We start from the raw sequence: 21,830 nt of genomic DNA, 5'->3' as shown, positions 1-21,830 counted from the left end.
CAATAAACATTAAAATTAATAAATGAACACCTATGAACCCACTACCACCTTTAAAAAAATTACCAATACAGTCCAAGGCCCTTGGTTATCCTTAATCATATTCTACTTCCTGCACTCCCAGAACTACTACCCTGAATTTGGTAGTTATTATTCTTATACATTTTCTTCATACATGTGTGTCCATTGACAACCTATGGTATTATTTTACATGTTTTAAGACTTTCTATATGGTAGGTGGTTGAGGGTCCCCAAGACCACCCCTGGGTTTAGAGATTCTCTGGGAGGTGCCAGAGGACTCAGCATATAGCCATACCCAAAGTGAAGGTTTATCATAGCAATGTAGTGAAGAAGACACACATCAGATCATAAAAGGAAAAGACACAGGTGTAGCATGGAGACATCCATGTGCAGGCTTCCTTATGTTCTCTCACTCTCATGAGGGAACACACTAAGCACACTTGCCCCCGGCAGTGAAAATGCAGCAGGTGTATCATGTTTCTGCCTAGTGAACCCTTTTAGAACTCAGCACCCACAGTTTTTATTGGGGGCCGGTCATGCAGGCACCCTCTGCCTAGTATGTAACAAATTTCCAGACTCCCAGAAGGAAAACAGGTTCAGCATAAACCATACTGTATTCAAACAGTATGCACGTAAGGCTACACTTATGAATTGGAAGTCTACAGGAAGAGCTGTCCTTTTCCCCATTTACTACTTTATTCAATTCATATAAATCTGGACTCATAGGTTTTCTTTTATTCAGTGAGTTATAACCTAATAGTATTTTTATGCAATATATATACATGCACACACACATATATAACATTATTACAATATTTATTTATTTATTTATTTTTGAGTAGGGGTGGACCAATTATCTGGCTCTCTGAACCTTTTCGTGCAGTTCCTTCTGAGGTCCGGAACCTTCGCTTGACTCACGCTGTCCAGGGAAGTTTTAAGCGGTCAAACCTATCTACAGACTGGCAACGAATACAGCGTGGAAATACTGGGCTGAGGGGAGGATGGAGGGAGAGAAAATGGAAGGGTGGGGGGGCGGAGCCAGGGATCTGCACCGCCCTGGGGAGCTGTGGTAGGCCAAGGCTCTGAACTGAAATTGGGCGGGTGGAGGGGATGGTGGTCAGAGATGAAGGGGTTGGTACTTTGCGCCTAGGGGCTAGGGCAGCGAAGGGGCGGGGCCTCTGCTGCGCAGGCACGCAAGGGGCGGGGCCAGCTCCGAGCCTCAGCCAACAGTCGGTCCCAGCGGCCTGTGGGCTGTGGCTTCCGCGTGTCCTGGCCCCCGCTTCCTCTCAGGCTCGTCTCGGCGTTCTGCTTCTGTCTGCCTCACTGCCTCTCAATGAGTCTCCCGCTTTCTTCGCTTTTGGTGGTTGGCTTTCGTGTTTGTAGTCTCTTTCTCCTGCTTCGGTCTTCCCGGCCTTGGTCGTTCTCCCAGGCGTTGCTGTCCAAGAGCTGAGAGCCTGCCTGCGCGCCCAGCTCTGCCTGGAGAGAGACGGAGGAACCGGGGTCCTTCCTGCGCAGGTGAGCGGGTCTGTCCCCCAAAAGTGGGGCAGTGTGACTGTGGGGACGAGTTCGGCAGCATCATCTGGGCTTACGAAATAACAGTTTTGAGAGACTACTGAGTCAGAACCACCCCAGTCGGTTAGCATCTCGGACGTAGCCAGAAGAGTATTTTTGGCTAGTTCTATTTTTGTTTTCCTTCCTCAGAAGCCAAACTTAAAGCTGATAATTACCATTTTAGAGATGAAAGGGAACAGAGATTGGAAAACCTTTCTTACTAGAGAGAGGTGTGTGGGCCGCAGAGACCCCCTGAGCTAGAACTTAAAAGGAGACTTTGGTCTTGATCCAGCTTTTGCCACCGACTCACTAAACGGCCTCACATAAGTTTTTTCATCTCCATGAGCCTCAGTTTTGCCGTGGGTGGTAACCATGAGAAGGGCTTGGTCTACAAGATCCCAAAAGCCTGACATCTGATGGGTGCTCATTAAACATTAGTTGTTTAGGAGTGGATAAATGAGATTGGGAGGTCTCCTTCTGGGGTTCACTGGGAATCTATGGAATTACATTGTTCTTATAGCCTGAGAAATAGGTAGTATTATCTCCATTATAAGTGAGGAAATGGGCTCAGAAATAAAGCAATTTGCTAGTAAGTGTAAAAGTCAAGTCACACTTCAAAGTCCATGCTGTCATACATTTGTCTTCTCTCCTAGTAAGAGAGCAGGGAGGACTTCACTGAAAGGTGATTATATGAAGCAGCAATCGGTAATATGAGTTCTCTGCTAAAATGAACAACTCTAAAGCAGAACTGTATCAGATTCTTCTCTATCCCTAGTTCCCAGCGTATGGTTTGTGTGAAATAGCTTGGATGTCAGTGCCAGAGTCGCCATCTGTGTTAACACTGTCATCAACATGATCAGCATAATCATGATGAAAACTAATGATGGTTTTCATTATGACTGTAATTGTTGCAGTGATAGCAAAGCCATGAGTGAAATTGGGAAGATATCAAAATTTTTAGTGAAGACATCAAAATTTACAATAAAGACTTTTATTTATGGTGCTTTAAAGCTTATGAAGCACTTTACAGTGGTTCTTCGTACTGCTCATCTTAGGTAGGTATTAGTGTTATCCACACTTTACTGGCAAGGAATCCAAGACCTAGAGAGATCAAGTGAGTAGCACAAAGTCACACAATAAAGTAACAGAGCTGGGGCACCAGTCCGGTCTCATGTGACAAGTTGTTCTTTGGTGCTCTTTCTACTTCCTCTCCCTTTCCTTGTTCCTCGTCCTTTCTTCCCACTTATGCTTGTCCTATGCTTTATTTGTCTTATTTCAATGTCAACTAATAATCATTTGTTGGCTAATGATTAATAACATTGGTATTATTAGCTCATAATCTAAGTGTTAGCTTTTAAGAGTTTAAAATATAATTTCTCCCAGAGGTGCAGAGGGATTTAAATGCTTTTAAGAAGGAAAGTTGTAATTATGATTGTTATTACAATCCTCCTCCTCCTCCACAGATTTCAAGGAATACAACTAGAATATGCAGGGATTGACAGTCTAACAGTAACTGTCATATATTGAGCTCAGACTATGGGATGGGCCCTGTAACAGTCACTTCAACTTTTTCATTTAATTCTCTCAACCACTCTATTGACTTTTACATATGAAGATCCTGAAGCACAGAGAAGTTAAATAACATGCCTAGAGTCATGTCGTCCTGGCCTGGGTCAAATCCTGTGTTCCTAACCTTTATACCAGTTGGACTCAGGGACTGATTTTTACTTAAAAGAAAGTCTGATCTGCCTGGGCAGGAGAGCCTGAATTAGGGAGAGAGTGATGCTCTGTATTTGTGCAGTGAAGGCAGTTCACCCCTGCCTTTCAGTTCTGCTATGGAAAACCCAGGATGGGAGTGAGGGGAGGCTTTTCTTCTGGACTCAGGAGACCACCTCCCCAACACACGTCATGATAGTGAGCCGTGGTTCTCTCTAAGTTAGAAATAGCGACTGAATGGTAGCCATATGCCCTTGATGAAGGTTGGTCTTGATTGACACGGGGAGGATGCAGCCACAGGCAGTGTAACTTTCCCCTTCAGTTCATCGCCCACAAGGCTACACCCGAGAGACTGGTCTAAAATGCATCCTTGGTCATGCCATTCCTCTGCCAGGAACCCTTGAGTGGCTCCCTGTCTGTGGGATAAACACCTTAATAAGGTATCAAAGCCTCCCAGGATCTGGACTCTGCTGACCCCTTTCAGGCCCATGTGTGTTCACAGCTTCTGACCAGGACAGTCATACTGGACTACTGAGGATCCCCACAGCTCATTGTATTTTCTGTCACCTACAGGCTTTTCACATCCACTCTCTCCTTATGTTTTTTACCCTTCAGTTGGCTTACCCACTGCTCATCCTTTAAGATCCAGTTCACCCATTCATCCAGTATTAGTCAAATGCCTATCAGTTACCAAGCATGGTTCTAGGTGTAGAGGTGTAACAGAATAGCACAGACATATGCCTGCCCTTTATGGGGTGTCTGTTTTGTAGTATATATTTAACAAGTATAATGTATGGGTAAGTGGCCTGGAGAAGGGAGCAGGGAAAGGGGATCAGGAGCTCAGGGGCGTCATCAGAGACGGCCTCGCTGATTGGATGATTGAACAGAGTAGAAGGAGATGAGGAAGTGAGGTCTGTGGCTGCCTGAAAGGGTATTCCAGACCCAGAGAATCAGGAAAGGTAAGACAGGAGCGCCCTTGGCTTGTTTGTCTCCTCTCCCAAATCCTCTGCTGCCTTCAGCTGGACAGCTGCCCGTTTCTGTTTCCCCGCATACTCTCATGGTTTACCTCTCAAGTTGCACTTATTACCTGTGTTGTAATTGTCCGTGTCTGTGTCTGTTTCCCTCCCTAGGATGTGGGTTTTGTGAGGGCAGGGGCCTCTGATTTCTGTCTCCTGAGCACCTGCCTTATGGTCTGACTTGGAAGGCACCCAGAAATATTGATTAAATAAATGATTATGATCTTATGGGCCTCGTTCTTACAGCCTGATAATTTTTACAAATGATTTGTAAGATAGGGTTTGGATGACAGGTGAGAGAGATTTAAAAAAAAAAAAAAGGAATTTTAAGCCTGGTTCTGGCTGGCTAGCTCTGTTTCCTTTTGGGCCTCCAGGAAGTAGAACACCTGATTTCCTTTGAGAAATGTTCATAGAGACTTCCATTTTCAGGATTATGGCTGGCTATCTAACCTATAAAATGGTATATAAAATATAACAAAGCCCTGTAAGCTGAATTTGCAAGAAAGTAAGAGAATTCCCTAGGGGCCTAAAAACCAAGAGTAACCTGAAAACCAGAGAAGTTACAGTTAGCCCCTTAACCTGACCTCAGCTGCCCTGGATGTTTGCTGGTCTTACTTACCTAGAAGCTTGGGCTTTAATAGACCTGCTGTTACAGTGCATGAAACTATGGGCTTGCATGGATCAGAGGCTCTGGTTGGAACTGAGATCCCTGCATCTTCTGGTGGGGTGGACTAGGAAAAAATGTGTTGCTACAGACACAGAGATGGCAAAGAAGATTGCCTTTTATCCTAGGCTTGAGTAGAGGGGAAAAGTTTCCTCAGAGAGTTCTTAAACACAGGCATTCCCTTGTATGGATTTGGGTTTATATTTGTGTCACCTGAATGGCCTCCAAGTGACAAAATTGACATTAGAAGGTTTCTGGGCTGGCAGTACCTCTGGATGATTGGCAGAATCATATGCAGAACCTCTGGAGAAACCTGCTTGACACAGGCTGCATAGGATTCACACAGCCTGGAGGATAGATTTGTTAAATAAAAATGCATGTTGCTGGCTTTGTGCTGTTGACACCATGGTGTTATTTTCCTATTAAATAAAGGTAAACATTTAAGTACATCTCTGCCTCTTGGTGATCTCCAGAAATGGAGTAATAGAACAGAACTTGTATACAGGCCAGCGTTTGGATATGGATACACATTTAGCTGCCTCCTATCCTTGCAGAGGTCATGGAAGAGGTGACGTCCTGCTCCTTCAACACCCCTGTGTTCCAGCAGGAAGAGAAGAGAGGGATCACCTACCGGATCCCAGCCCTGCTCTACGTACCCCCCACCCACACCTTCCTGGCCTTTGCAGAGAAGCGCTCTACAAGCAGGGATGAGGATGCTCTCCACCTGGTGCTGAGGCGAGGGTTGAGGACTGGGCACTCGGTACAGGTGACTCCTCACCCCAGATCTGGGCCTGGGCCTCAGTTTCTCTCTACATTTGCTCAGAGCACTTAGAGTCTGCGCCTTTTCCCATCAGTGCAGGAAGAGCCCTATGTGGGAGTTGAGGGGGAGAAACAGTAACAGCGTTGCCTCTCACTTACTGAGTACTTACCGTGTGCCAGGGGCATACAGATCTTCTCGCCTCTCTGACACATAGGAATTGTCAGTCACATTTTACAGATGAGAAAGCTGAGGCTCAGAGAGTTTGCCACTTGCTCAAGGTCACAGAGCTATGATAAAGTAGAAGCAGGCTTCAGACTTGGTCTCTGATTCCAGAAGCCTCCGTGATTCATGTGTCCTTTTCATTTACATTCTCTTATCTTCATAAGTCACCCGGGAAAGTAAACAGGTTAGCCCAGGGTTGCTGATGAGAGATCCTGGTGCTCTGGGAGGTAGCTTGTTCAAGGCCACGGCTAGCAGATGAGGGGTTGGGGTTGTGGGATAACAACAGTCTTCTTCCTGCTGCTGCTCTTCTTCCTACCTCATGCTTTATTTGCTTTTATCTCTGATTTACTCAATTATAGAATCTTGAAATTAGAAGAATCATTAGTCCAACTTATTTGCCAGCATAGAAGTCTTCTGTACTCCATTGGTAGCTACTAATAGCTCAGTGGTTAAGAGCCTGGCTTTGAAGTCAGGGAAGACCTAACCGTTTATTGGCTGTGTGACCTTGGATACTTGCCTCTGTTCTGTTTCATCATCTGCAAAATGTAATAATAGCAATTATAATACATAGTAGGAGCTCAACTTTAGTCATCTTCTATAAAGGGTCTGCTTACACAGCTCCTCAAATCCTGTGGCACCTTTTTTGGAGGGATGAGATGATGTGTACTCTATAATTACCTGTTGGTTTGTTCTGCCTTCTGGGGTAGTGAGTCTATATGTGTAAAGTCCCTTCTGCTGAGACATCTCTTCCACGTACCTGTGAGTGGTGTTCATGCCCTCCAAGTCCTCTGTTTCTGGGGACTCAACAACTGTAGTTCTTTTAGTGTCTTTCTTTCTTGGCCATAGTCTGGATTAGGTTTCCAGGCCCTTGAAAACTGGAGTAATCCTCCTTGGGATCTGGTATGGGATGTTAGTGTCCTTTTTCAAAGAATGGTGCTCAAAATTGAACTTGAACCCCAAGGATAGAGCCACCCCAGCAGTGAGGCAGCTCTCCTACCTTGTATCGTTTTCACGCTTCCCAAGGGAAAGTAGCATTTACTTGTTTGATCTTGCATAATGCCGTTGATTAATATTAAGTCGATAGTCAGCTAAAACCTCCAAGTCTTTTTCACATTTGTTGTTCTTTTTTAAAAAACCTTTGGTGGTAAAATACATCTAATGAAATTTTCCATCCTAATTATTTTGAGTGCACATTATGGTATTGTTAACTGTATACACATTGTTGTACAACAGATCTTTTTAGAACTTTGTCATTGTGCATGACTGCGGTTCTATACACATTGAACGGCTCATTTCCCCCTTCCTTGATCTGTAGAAACCACTGTTCCACTTTGTTTCTATGAGATTGATTACTTTAGGTATCTCAGTAGAATCATGCAGTGTTTGTCTTTTTGTGATCTGCTTATTTCATTTAGAACAGCAATTTTCAATGGTGTGACACAACGCTTTTTAAAACATGCAGTACCTGGCTGTTTGTTCAGGGGCACTGGCCTCTTTTCCCTTAGATTGTCAAATAAAAAAAATGATAATAGCCAACACAACAATAACTGTCCAGTGTGAGTGAATCAGAATTATACTTATTTGTTAGTTCGGCAAAAAATATATTTTGTGGTATGCCGCAGAACTTTAGTAATTAGCTTGTGTGTGCCATGAGATGAAAAAGGTTGAAAATTGCTGATTTACAATAATATCCTCAAGGTTCATGTTGTAGCGTATGGCAGGATTTTCTTCTTTTTAAAGGGTGAATAATATTCCACTGTGTGTTCATTCACATACTGGTTTTTCCGTTCTTCTGTTGATGGAGACTTGGGCTGCACCTTTTGGCTCTTGTGACTAATGCTCTATGAACGTGGTGTGAAAATGTCTCACTGTCTCTTTGAGACAATGCTTTCAGTTTTTTGGCTATATACCTAGACGTGGAATTGCTGGGCATGTGGCGATTCTGTTTTTAATTTCTTGAGAAGCCTCCATAGTGTTTTCCACAGCAAATGTACTCGTCAGAGTGTACCCACTTGTTTATTATCCCATCAAACAAGTGTTTCAGTTTCTCTGTGCCCTTGCCAACACTTCTTCTGTGTTTTCTGACAGTGGTCATCCTAATGGATAAGAGGTGATATCAAAAACTTCCCTCATTATTAACAGCACTGAGTATTTTTTATACATTTGTTGGCTATTGCATTTGTTATTCTTTTTTCCCTCCACCATTTATCGGTTCTAGAGAGAGGGGAAGGAAGGGAGAAAAAGGGAGAGACACATTGATGTGAGTGAGGGAGAAACATTGATCAGTTGCCTCTTGACTGCGTCCCAACTGGGGACTGAACCCGCAGCCCAGGCATGTGCCCTGACCAGGCATTGAACCAGCAACCTTTTGGTTTGCAGGGCAGTACCCAACCAACTGAGCTACATTTGCCAGAGCTGCATTTGTTATTCTTTAATCATGTTTCTCCATCCTGATTTTTAAGCCCAAGACTTGTTTTATCTCTGTCAAGCCTCAGCTTGTTTATGTTGCATTGCTGTAACTGGTTGAGATTATTTGGATTCTAATGCTTTCATCTTTAGTTTACTATTTCTTATAGCTTCATGTAAACTTTATTTTAGACATAGCAGGTCCAAGTCATTGTCTTCTTTCAGCTACTAAGGATGGCTGAGCTTGATTTCCCTAACTAACATGCCCAGTAATCTCCCCCACTCCTATTCCTAAAGGCAGTAGCAGTGCTGATGGATTTTGTATGTCTTAAACTGGATCCTGCTCAAGGTTCCTAAACCGAGCACTTGTAATCATCCAAATGAGTTTGTAGCAGATGAGTTACTTCTCATTGGAAACGCTCACCCATTCAGTGCTACCCATAAAGTGTTGGTTTCCACACAGGGTGCTGAGGAGACAAGGGCTCTATCCCCCGAGTGACAGTAGGAAATTAAATCTGCTCTCTAGGCCTCTTCTTGGCACTTGTGAGGGAGAGGAGCCTCTGGACATTGTTTATAGAATATTGTTTCTACCTGAGAGCATTTCTATAATCCTTCTGTTTACTCTTCCTTTCATTCTTCCCTCCCTCTTTCCCTTCTTTCTTCTTCCCTCTCTCTTCCATTCTTGTCTTCCTTCTTCCTTTCTCTTTCCTTCAACAGACATTTATTGAGCACCTACTGTGTATCAGGCATTAAGTCAAGGGGGATGTGTGGAGGGAGGTAATAAAAAAGTTGGCAGATTCTGGCCTCTCTTTGCAAAGAAATTGCACAGCAGAATCAGAGAGAGAAAGTAGAGCTGTGCACAGAGGTAATTGTCCGAATCTCCCATACAGAATCCACGGAGTGTCACAAGGCAGGTTCATCCCCTCAGAGTGGGCTGTTTCTTTAGAAGAAGGAGTTCAAAGGCATTCGAGGATCAGAGAAGCTACTGTGTGGGCCACACCATTTAAGCTGATTCTTGAAGTGAGTGGGTTGAAGGTGAGCGGAATCAAAGGTTTCTCCCTGGATTCTCCACATCCAGAAATGGTCTTTTCCTTCTCCGACATCCACAGTGCTCTATCTCCTCTCTCTAATGGTGTCTGTGAGGCCCTGGAGTCTGCTCTGTGGGTGCTTTTCCTCTCCTCAAGGCAGGCCTGGCGGCAGGTCTGGCCACCCCACCCACTGCTGGCCTTCTGGCCTTGATTACCTGAGAGGCACAGAGAACTTAGGTCCTACCTCTGGGGGTTTAAAATGCAGTCAGACAGTGAAGTGCACTTCTTATGCAATGACAGTTTCCAGAGAGTAACAGTGCCATTTGGGAGGATTTAGGAAACAGCCTTCAGTTAGTTAGCAATCTAGGAGAGCTTCGTGGGGAAAGGCGGACTTCTATCCAATAATTATGTTGACTCTGGCACATACGTTTGAAGTGTTTATAGCACACAAGGCACTCTGCTATAGAATCGGCTGCTCTAGAGATAGTGAGGTCCCTGTCCTTAGACTAGTTCAAGGACAGACTGATCTTCAAGCAGAAAACTTAGAATCTTCTATAAGGTGGGAGCTAGCACTAAGTCCTTATGATTTGGAGAATCTGTGATCTGAATGTTGCTTAACAGTAGTTTTTGCCCATTCACATAAGAATTAAAATTCTAAAACTTTTTTTGTTTTGCCTAGTTAACACATTTACATGGCTGAGAAATAAAAACAGTGTAAAAAGGTGTGCACCCCATTCCCAGTCTTGTATCTCCTCTCGCAGCTGGTGGTCCCTTGTGTGTCCTTCCAGCGCTGCTTCACACCGAAACAAAGAAACGCAAGCATGTGTCCTTGGTAGTCCCTTTAAAAAATTTTAATGTGAAGCGATAACACATGTACAGAAAACATAAGACAGAACATAAATGTCAAATCCACCAAACAAATGTCAATTCTGAATCGACAGAGCCAACACTTATGAATTCACCACTCAACTCAAAAATAGAACATTGCCAGCACTTAGAAGCTTCTCATATATCTCCCCTCTCTTTCCCAGAGGTAATTACTATTCTCATTTTTAGCCCTTGAATTTAGTTTTGTTTGTTTTTAATCTCTGTATTTTTTTATTTTATTTTTAATTACAGTTTACATTCAATATTATTTTGTATTTCAGGCATACAGCATAGCAGTTAGATAGTCATGTACTCTGTGTATCCTTTATGTTTGGCTTCCTTTGTTCAATATTATATTCTTGAGGTTTACCCAAATTAGGTGTACAGCTGTGATATGTTCATTTTCATTGTTACAAAGTATTCTATTGTATGACTATGTGACAATTAATTGACCCATTCTACTGTTGTTGCGTATTTGGGTTAGCGATTACACTGCACTGAGTATTCTCCTCTGTATTTTCAGTACTAGTGCATTTACTTTTGGTGGGTTTCTATCTAGGAATGGAATGACCAGATTCTAGGATACGTGGATGTCCTGCTGCCGTCGATAATGCCAGCCAGTTTTCTAGAGCGGTGGTTGTGAGGGCAGGTTGACCTCCATGTCACCCTTACTCCTGGGATTCAGCCCTTTGAGCTTCCAGCTGCGAGCACAGCGGTGTTTACCAGGGCTTCCGTTTGTTTTGTCCACCCAGCCCCTGTGTCTGTCAGGAATTGCTCAGCTGCTCAGCCTTTCAGTTACCTCTTTTAGAGATACTTTGAGAGGAAAAGAGACTTGAAATACCAGGCCAATGTTGTTTTTAAAATATACCAATGAGATTAGGCCTCTTTTTGTTTGTGATATGTCTGGTTAGGCGCTGTCTCGGTTTACCCTCACCACAGCTCCTCTCTGAGTGTGTTATTACATCCTCCACTTCACTGGGGAAGAAACCGAAGTAACAGAAGATTAAATAACTTGTCCAAGGTCACACAATAAGTGATGAAACCAGGGTTTGAATTGGGTATCTCTGATTCCATGCTTGAATTTTTAATGACACTGCTATACATTGCCTTCCCAGGGTAGTAGAGGAAGGAAAGATAAAAAAATCTTTGCCTTAAATTTCCCTTTATATGCCTAAAATACCCATGTCTGTCTGCCTTGCTCTGTGTTAATTCCTTTTCTTTCTTTCCTTCCTATTTTTTTTGGAGGGGACCTTCCTTTTAAAAATAGTATGTAGCTCCTCTCATGTACTGAGCACTGGAGATACAAAATTAGAATAATTTGGTTTCTGCACTCAAAAGATTCATAGTTTAGGGAGGGAGCTAGTCACAATAAAAAGTATAATATTATATGATAATTGCTACAACCCCTCTGTATGGACAAAGAGGAAGCCTTTGGTAGAGGAGGGGAGAGAATGTCATGGAGGGCTTCCTAAAGGAGGCGACTTTGAGTTGGATTTTGGGGGGTGAATTGGGCATCTAGAAAAAGTGAGGAAGAATGTTTCAGATTGAGGGGGACAGCATGAGAATTCAGTGAATACTTGGGCCTTCACATTTTTACAGATTTCAATACCATTTATTTCTTTTCTCTGAAAAGTTCTAATGCTTTTAATGAGCCTTATGTCTTCCTATTAGTCTCTCACTCCTCCCTCTCTCCCTTACTCCTGTGTAGTGGGGACCACTCACGCCACTGATGGAAGCCACGTTGCCTGGGCATCGGACCATGAACCCCTGTCCCGTGTGGGAGCAGAAGAGTGGCTGTGTGTACCTGTTCTTCATTTGTGTGCGGGGCCATGTCACTGAGCGTCAGCAGATTGTGTCAGGCAGGAATGCTGCTCGCCTCTGCTTCATCTGCAGTCGGGATTCTGGCTATTCATGGAGCGACGTGAGGGACCTGACGGAGGAGGTCATTGGCCCAGAAGTGAAGCGTTGGGCCACGTTTGCTGTGGGCCCAGGCCACGGCATCCAGCTGCGGTCGGGGAGGCTGATCATCCCTGCATACGCCTACTACATCCCTTACTGGTTCTTTTGTTTCCTGCTACCATGTAAAACCAGACCCCATTCCCTGATGATCTACAGTGATGACCTAGGGGCCACATGGCACCATGGCAGGTTCATTAAGCCCATGGTGACAGTGGAGTGTGAAGTGGCAGAGGTGACCGGGAAGGCTGGCCACCCTGTGCTGTATTGCAGTGCCCGGACACCAAACAGGTGCCGAGCAGAGGCTCTTAGCACTGACCACGGTGAATGCTTTCATAGGCCGGCCCTGAGCCACCAGCTCTGTGAGCCCCCGCATGGCTGCCAAGGCAGTGTGGTGAGTTTCCGGCCCCTGGAGAGCCCATGTGGGTGCCAGGACCCTACTGGCAAAGATGCCCCTACTGTTCAGAGCCCTCTGCTGGACAGTTCTCTGAGGCCAGAACAGGAAGCTAGAATGCTGTCAGAATCATGGCTCTTGTACTCACACCCAACCAGTACAAAACGGAGGGTTAACCTCGGCGTCTACCTCAACCGGACCCCCTTGGAGGCTGCCTGCTGGTCTCGACCGTGGATCTTGCACCATGGGCCCTGTGGCTACTCCGATTTGGCTGCTGTGGGGGATGGCTTGTTCGCATGTTTATTTGAGTGTGGGGCCAAGTGGGAGTGTGAGAAGATTGCCTTCCGCCTGTTTACAGACCGAGAGATCCTAAGCCATGTGCAAGGTGACTGCACCAGCCCTGGTAGGAACGCCGAACCAGTTCAAAACTAATTGGCTTAGGATCCAGCTTTCCACAGAAGGGAAACCAGTAGAAGGCAGCCACAGCCAGGGTGATGGAGGCCAGGACAGCAGAGGTTACTGAAGCTACAGGGAATCCCAAAACTTAACATTCTGCTCTCTACCTTTTTTTACCTCTCCAAAGAGGAAAATGAAAAATTTGCCATAGCTACTGCAGTAGAAATAGCACTGAATTATGTGAATTAGGAGACCGTGATATGATCCTGGGCCTGCCACTGGCTGGTTCTGGGACCTTGAACTCTTCGGGCCTCAGGGCTTCATCTGTAAAATGAGGTGATTTGTTATGTGATTTCTCTCCCTCCTATCCCTGGGGAAGGCAGAGTGCCTGCTTACTCCGTGATCAGCAAGTCCTGGCTGCATATTGGACTCTGATCTCAAAGTGGAAATCACAGGTCTTCTCATCTTTCAAATCCAGCTGTGAGGTGACAAGCAGGTACCATGCCATAAAGAAAGGTGTGGACTGTTTGTTCAGTTTTTAATAACAAACACCCACACCCTTCTAATCGTGCTCAGAGCTCTGTAGGCTGTCCTAGAGGAACTGGGCAAAACAGCAGAATGATAACCTCACCTGCCTCCTTCAGCTTTGCAGCTCTGCTCACCCTGCTGTTCCTCATCCAGAAGGTGTTATTTCCTAGGGAGGAAATGATGGCCGTACTCCTGTGAAAGATGAACCTGAAGTTCATGTATTAAGATGGCTCCTGATGGGAAAAAGACATGGCTTAGGGCTTTAAAGCACTGGCAAAACCTCCCACAGTCTCTGCTCTTAAGGAGCTCACAGTTTATGAGGCCAGAAGAGGGAGAAAATTAAAAAAATAAATGCAGCGGGTAGGATAGTTTGTAGATGTTGGCACTCAGTTGGTGTGATGGTAGCTCATTGTCCTCGTTGCATCTTTGTTGTGCCTGGAGTCTGCCCCAGCGCTTGTCTAGGCTGCTGGGTTTCCCCTGAGTTGGTTTTTCTTAGAATACTGTCCTGGCCCAGCACTTCATTGGCCAGCGGAGAAAGTCTCCAAACTTAGGAAGGTTGGTGGACACCCCCAAACCGCTGAATCTAGTCTGTTTGTTTGGACCTGTTGAAATCACCATTTGTGAAGTGGGGATGGCATTTGTCTAGTAGTTGTGAGGCTGAACTTTGCCAGTAGTGGATCTCGTGGATGATACCAGATCAGTTGCTCTTACTTTAGATTGTTTCCCCTGTAGTCTTCTTACTGTGAGAGAGGTTCTATCATGAGATTTCTTTTTTTGTCTCCCTTAAGCTGGTATATCAGCTAAATACAAAGTGGAGGGAAAACAGGTGTGCACTTGTTCGTATGGGAAATAATACAATAATAAACTTGCTCTGCCCCACCCTGAATATGTGACACTAGCCAGTGAGACCCCCCAGTGGTAGAGCACAGCCTAGGATGCACCTGTCAGGTGGGGGAAGAGCCCTACAGGTGGGAAGTGGGGGTTAGCTTCACTCACTTTAGCATGTGGCTTAAGCCCATGTCTTAGTGTGGCCTTTCATACATTTGCTGTCATCTTCCCAGAAGTTATTGTAATCATTCATTCACTTATATATACATTTATGTAAATATTTCTTGAGTGCCCATGTAAGAAATATTTGCATAATGTAAGGTGCTTTCTGTTGCCAGTCCCTGGTTGAAAACAATTTGTGGCTCTTCATTGCCAGTTAAAGGGTATTTACATTGATCATGGCATGTAGGGCCTTCACTTGTTGGGTGAAATAATGATTACTTATCTCTACTTCTTAATATGAAGCCCATTGTCAAAGAAGACCTCTATCAAGTTGGCAAGTGGAGGAAGGTAGGGACTTGGGGGTGGGCAGAGTGGTGGTGCAGGGAAGAGGGTTGAAAGGGCATCCCCCTCCTGGGTAGTAGAAACTTCTTGTTCAGCAAAATGTTCCTGAGCACTATATTCTGAACAGATAGGGATGGTGAGGATGGATGGCTGAGCTCTGCCATCAGGCTAAAGGGTGGAGAGAATGAGACTCAGGATTTCTTTGGGACCAGCCAAGAAGGGCATTGAGGAAGGGACTTCAGTGGCATGCCCACGTGGACCACAGATGGTTAGTATAATACTCACAGGACGTCTCAACTACCCCTCAGTTGCCCTCTTCATCCTCCTTCCCCTTTGCCTCGGGTTTGTTTCTCATAGTGAGAAACTCTCTGAATAGGCAATAAATTCCCTTAATAGGTAAAGGGCCTACGTGCACATATCAGGAATAGCCAGAAAAGAGGGTTGGGGACAGGCTTAATCCCGAATGAGGATGAGAGAGAGGGACTGAGTGAGCGATGGCAGCTTTGAAGAAAAAGAACAGCAGGCAGACGTCCTGGCACCTTTAGGAAGAGAGAAAGTAGTACAGACATGAGGCCTCGGCTGGACAGGTGGTGTAGGTGGTGGTTGCTGTGAGGAACGAATGATACCAGGCTGGAGCTATTCCCCAAAACGTGTGGGAACAGAAGGAGCCCTGCTCAGGGCAGCAGGTGAGGCAGCAGAGAAGTTCCTACCCAACCCTGCAACTTGAAGCTGGCTCAACTTGTTCATGCTCCAGGTGACCCACAAAAACAGCCGTGGCACTCCAATTCTGTGTGTGCCAACTACCCAAGACCTTCAGGGCCTGAGGACCTATAACAGGATACTGGTATCCTAACTAAGCCTGTTTCAGCCACTTCCAGGTTGATAGAATGGAAAAGATAGGGCAGGTGATGGTGGCTGTGAAAGAAAGTAGGCTGAAGGCCTATATTCTAGAGCACAGGTAGCAAACACAAGGCCCATGGGCCGAATCCAGCCCTCTAACTTGTTTTATTCGGCCTGGCACCTTGTTTCTACCTGGCGGCAACGCTGAGCTGTAGCTTCACTATTAGGGAGTAGTTACACTTATACAGTCCTAAAGTTACATTCAGCCCTTTGAAGGCAACCGCGAGGCTGATATGGCCCCTGGTGAAAATGAATTTGACACCCCTGTTCTAGAGGCATAAAGAAAGGTCTATAGGCTGTGGTCCTTTGCTCCTAGATGCTCTGCCCTGTCGGTGGACCCTTAGTGGATCCATCTAACACACGTGGCCCACCACTGGAAGTACAAGAAAGCACAGGTAGTGGCCTGCTGCGGGTGTGCACCCAGACCAGCCTCCCATCTACTCAACCTGCTGGTCCTGCTCTAACTCCTAGGGCCGTAATATCTACCTCAGGCCTTTGTGATTTGGATCTATTTTTCCCGGTCACCAGTCTCCCCTCAGATATGTACAGGGTATCCTGTAACTGGAGCCATAGGTAGCCTTCCTGTTGGGTAGGGACCCACAGAGGCCACTCTGAGCCAGATTAAGTTGCTCAGTCGTCTTCAGTAGACCGAGTTTTCCGCACCGCATTATTCAGTAGACGCCGGGTCATCCTTCCCTGTGTTGCCACAGTGCGCAGTCAGAGCCTCTCTGGTCCTTACCACAGGCTGCCTTGTGTCACTGTCGCCTGTGTGCTGTGCCCTCTAGGCCTCTGCTGGGCAGTGAACTGTGTGAGGGCCAAGTCTGACTCCTCATGTATCCTTTCACATCAGATCACAATGACTTTACAAATAAATGCTTTTTCTCTCCTACTTTGAATTCCCTGAAGACAAGGACTCCGAGTCCTCCCTTCGTCCTCTGCACCCAGTGCAGGGCCTGGCTCAGGACAGAGCAGTGAAGTTATGCTGACTTAAGGAGACCCTTGGCCTTCTGGAGCTAATTGAGAATGCCAGGGTGAGTTCCCTCTTGGGGAGGAGCACTCTGAGCCTGCTGCACGCTCACCCTGAGTCTTCTCTGTGCTGACCTGCTTCCAGGTCAGGTGCCGTGTTTCCTGGGGGTGAGCTTTTCTCTGGCTTGAGTTTGGTCCTGCCAGGGTACACCCAGGATCACAGCCCAAGCCCAAAGTGAAGCTTTGATTTGGGGTTCTCAGTTCACTGGAATTCCCCTTGTCTAGTTGGATTTTCTGTAACTGCCCCTCCTCCAGGACTCTGGGGGAGATGCTGGTGCTTACTCAGCATGTTCTGTGCATGGCTTGGTTCTGTGACACCGGGTGCCGCAAACACTGTCTTTACCTGTAAAGACTAAAACCTGCCATGACTCTGAAACAAGGAAGTGAATAAAGAGCATAAATTCTGGTGACGACTGGTTTTGTTGTAAAGGAAACTGAGTTCATAGTCATCACAATACTTCTATCTAGTTTATACCCAACTTCTTCTAGATTTGAGGCAGCTTTTTGCTTTTCATAAGGACTTTTACTTTCAGAAAACAATAATCCTTTGCAGAAAGAAAGAAGGAGCTCCTACCATTTGAGAACAGCATGGATGGAACTGGAAAGCATTATGGTAAGCGAAGTAAGCCAGTCAGTGAAAGACAAATACCATATGATCTCACCTTTAACAGGAACCTAGTCAACAAAACAAGCAAAATATAACCAAAGACACTGAAATTGAGAACAGGCTGACAGTGACCAGAGGGGAGGGAATTTCAGGAGAAAAGGGGAAGGGTTTGCAGGAACAAGTATAAAGGACACATGGACAATAACAAGGGTTGGGGAGTGGGAACAGGAAGGAGGTGGGGAGGGTGGGCTGGGATGGGGGTAAAAAGGCAGAAAACTTGAACAACAATTTAAAAAAGAATCCTTTGCACTTTTACACATTGTTACTTGAGCGTAGTTACCTGTTGAGGGAAGCAGGTTCGATTGCACATCACACAGCTGTGGAGCGGAGGCACGGGGATGCAGAGTCCCCCTCCGCCCCCTGCCCCAGTGCTTGTCACTGCATGTCTTGTTCTTTTTTTGGAATGCCTTGAGATTACTCTTATGTTGCAGTAGGAGCAACCACAAATATTTATGTCAATGAAGTGGGGAGATTGCTTGACTTTTCTCCTTGTTCCCTTGAGATGCTTAAGGCACTATTGGTTCCACCAAATGTCTCCACGTGTCTCCCCAGTTCTGGTAGGTCAGTCTGCTTTTTTTTTTTTTTTTTTTTTTTTTTAACAAATTGACTTCAAAAGTTTCAAATGGAAATTTGTCATAACACCGAATCATATAATGATGAAAGAACAAACGAAGTTTAGAGAACTAATTTACCTCTAAAAATAGTTTTACAATAATTATATAATTAAAAGATCCAATGATCTATTTTATTTTTGAGTGTTAGATTGCTTAATGTCTGAGGGACTGGGTTTGAGGGGAATATGCATTACATGTGAATTTTAGTGCATAGATATTTAAACAATAATATTTGATTAATTAAACTGCCTTAAACGTATATACCAGTTATAAATTTAGTATAGCTTTTTTTGAACAGTTCAAACATTCTACATAGTAGATAAAACCAATGATTATAAAACACAGCCTGTTGCCAAAATGGAGTACAAAAAAGTTGATGCCATGGATTTAACTATTCCTCATCATCGCACTTTTTGGGACCCAGCCTGGGTATAAAAGAGGGAAATCAGCCCCAAATAGGAAGGGACTTGCTCGTAGTCATCTCTGTTCTATGTCCCCCATTAAGCCATGCATAGCACAATATAGGAAAGAAGGGATCAAGGGGAGTAACATTTTAAACTACCTACTATGTGTTTTGAGTTATATGTACTTTTATTTAATTCAACAACTCATTTTAGAGATAGGAAAGTTAAGACTCAACAAGCTCACATGACATATTCCCAATGTCACACACCTACCTGTAAGTGATCAAGTTAGATCTGATTCCAAACCTAGATTTTTGCCATATGTCAACCAAGAGTCAGAACTGGGGGGTGATACCTTGCAGACTGACTTGAGGCAGAGTTAGTGCCTCTTAAGTCCCTGACACGTGGTGGGCATTCAGCAGCTGGCGAGAGGTTGGTGATAATCTCTGTAGTGACATGTCTCTCAGTGATACTGGGTGGCCTCTCAAAGCAAAGATCTTCCCCTTCTATTTCATCCAAGAGAGATAGTTTCTCTTTCTTGGAAGCCCAGATCTAGCTGGAGATTACTTTCCAGTACCCCAACCTTCAGAGGATCACCTTTGAGACCCAGAGTTATCCTAAATGTAGATTTTGTTGTCATCAACTAGGAATAGAATCAGGAGTGAGAACACGGATCCTTTCGAGGGGTAAACAGAATGTGACAGTATGTGAAGCTGACTTAGTGCTCTGTGAGAAGGTCGGGGCCTGTAGGTGCTGGCCGGTCTCTGAATGAGCCACAGGCTGGAGATAGCGCTGCCGCTGCCTTTCCCCGCTGGGGACCCATTCCTGGAGCTGCGCGCAGTGGCCGGGGCTGACCTCATCATGCCATGTGGTTGGTCTCCATGCCTCACAACCACCAGGGAAGCAAGACATTATTGTCTCCAACCTACAGACAAGGAAACTGAACCTTGGAAAGGTTAAATAACTTGGGCAGGTACCTTATTTATAACTACTTCATCTGTAAAAACTAGGGCAATAAAAGTATCTCATGGGGCTGTTGTGAACATTGTATGAGATAACATATTTAACCTTAGATAAAAGTGCCTGGCACAAAATAGAATTCAAAAACAGGAGCTGCCATAATTGTTAAAATTTTCCCTGTAGTAATCACATTGGCCTGTCACAAGGGCAGTGTGTTAGCAGTGCGTTTCAAGCTTACGTGTCAATATGCATCACCTGGAGAGGTTAAAACAAATAGGTTCCTGCTTCCCTCCCCAAGAATCCACATCAGTAGGTCTGGGTGGGGCCTGAGAATTTGCATTTCTAACAGGCTCACAAGTAATGCCTCTGTGCAGGTCCACGGGCCAGTGTTCTCTGAGAGGCACTGTGTCGCCATACCTATCTCTCCCTCCAGCACCTCATGGATGACTCAGGCTCTTGCCAGCCCACGGGACAGGTAGAGCATAGACTTCTAGTGTCCATGTGGGACCAAGTTTCCATACCCAAATAGGTGTCTAACTTGGTTCTCTAGCCTGCCAGTCAGCTGTATCTTCCTAGTCAGAAACTCATGGGTTTCTCATGGTGTGGCAATTGCCTGAGATTCCTACTGATATTCTTGCCAAATCTTATAGAGATTAAAGGTGACTCAACAGCTTGCACGCAGACCTGGGACTGTGGGCACAGGATGTCCTTCCATCTGTAGGGCAGGTTTGCAAGACTCCTGGGCTCAGCCAAGGACTGGTAGGCAGTGGACAAAGAGGACATGAGACTCAGCTCTGTGAAGAGGGGCTTTTTACACCTGCTAAGGGGAGAGTGAGGATCAGCCCAGAGTGTGAGCTGTGTGTGACAGTTAGTTGCCAAGCTAGAGGTTGCTGAAGCCCGTGGGCTCGACAGTTAAATGTGAGGTTCAGGGAGCAAAAGGGTGGGGCAGCATGGTACCCATTACAAATAACTGTAAACCCACTTTTACGCTGCCTTATATTTGTTGAATTAATTGATGGCCATTCCAGTTTCAATCACTTGGAGAAGTAGGGATCCTCCAAAATTGGGAACTCAAAGGTGGGGCTTGGGGGCAATAGGATACTCCTGCTTTTCCCTGACCTCACTTCTTTAATTTGAGACTTCATGGCATCTAAGTGACACAAAGGATGATCCCTTGAGTTAAAGTGAACCCTGGACCTAAGCTTGAGCCGAGGACACCTTCTTTGCCCTTCCAGTGGTCCAGTTGTGTTCTGTGTTGTTCCTCAAAAACCTTTCCGAAGGCCTGATCTGAGCTCTGCAGCCTGCTGTCCACTGTGCTGTCTGTCCGTCTTGGGGGATGGCTGGGTGTGCACGCTTGACCCGGAGCCCACCAAAGCCTGGTGGAGTCTGGGCAGTGAGGAGCGAGGCCCCCAAAGGCCATCATGGTGGTGGCAGCAGGGATTAGTGAGAGAGCTAGAGGGGAAGTTGAGTCTTAAAGTGAGGTCAGAGTCTGGTGTGCCACCTGCCTTCCACCCCTCAAGGGCAGATTCCCCCTGCAGGAGGGTAACTCTCAGGAGGGTAGGGGCAGGACTTGGGGGTAGGGCTTCACACTTGCTTCCCAGGCTGATGGTGAGCATCCCAGTGCTTCAGAGCTGCAAATGGGGGGTGGGGCAGATCCTCATCAGACCTTCCTGAGCCCGGTGGGGCCTGACCAGGATCTGCAGCTGCAAATACACTTATACTTGCTGGGGAGCTGAGGCTGATCCCACTAGCTAGGGGCAATGGGTTCCGCATTCAGGAGCTCAGGTGGGTGATGTGTTTGGGGAGGGCTGCTGTCTAGGTTACCATACAAAATTGCCTGGCCAAGGGCCAGGGGGCCTGAAATCCAGCCACATGGAGCTCCCCAAGCCATACATGTATAAGGCTGCGACTGCCCAGAAGGTGCACCTTCTTCTAATCAGTACAAGGTAACCATGGGTTTGGGTGTCTGAAGGGGAGGCTAAGCTCTGGTTGGGGGCCCTGTGCCTGGCTTCTTTGGAAGGTCTCGGGGCCAAGGGCTGGTTCTCCTCCTCACTTTGTTTAATGTGGCAAGGTTGACATCGGCCTGGGCTATGTCTGCCTTGCATCTTAATGCGGGGCACTCTAGCCCACTCTCAGAAGAGGCCTTTGGGGAGGGGCATGATGGAGGAAAGAAGGAGAAGGATGGTCAAGGAACAAGTATAAAGGGCCCATGGACAAAGCCAATGGGGGGTGGTAGAATTGAGGGTGGGAGGTGAGTGGGGCAGGGGGAAGTGGTGGGGGGAAAATGGGGACAACTGTAGTTGAACAACAATAAAAAATAATGAGAAAAAAACCTCAGATCCTTGTTAAATTTCAAAGGAAAAAAAAGAAAAAATAGACCTTGTACTTGACAATGCAACCTCTGG

At 45.7% G+C, this 21,830-nt stretch overlaps 1 protein-coding gene across 1 annotated transcript; it reads left to right on the top strand.

The window, feature by feature from the left end:
- The first annotated feature begins 1,255 nt into the window (after positions 1-1,255).
- On the top strand, positions 1,256-15,616 carry NEU3 (neuraminidase 3). The gene is given in 4 exon segments (XM_028515685.2): positions 1,256-1,533; positions 5,520-5,731; positions 11,957-13,009; positions 13,011-15,616. Coding segments are annotated over 3 exon segments (1,371 nt in total). The 5' UTR covers positions 1,256-1,533; positions 5,520-5,524; the 3' UTR covers positions 13,122-15,616.
- The last annotated feature ends 6,214 nt before the right edge of the window (positions 15,617-21,830 follow it).

This window comes from Phyllostomus discolor, chromosome 6 (genome assembly GCF_004126475.2).
Source record: "Phyllostomus discolor isolate MPI-MPIP mPhyDis1 chromosome 6, mPhyDis1.pri.v3, whole genome shotgun sequence".
In the NCBI taxonomy this organism is placed as follows: domain Eukaryota; kingdom Metazoa; phylum Chordata; class Mammalia; order Chiroptera; family Phyllostomidae; genus Phyllostomus; species Phyllostomus discolor.
Note: the sequence above shows the minus strand (reverse complement) of the source record. Positions and strands in the feature narration are given on the sequence as shown.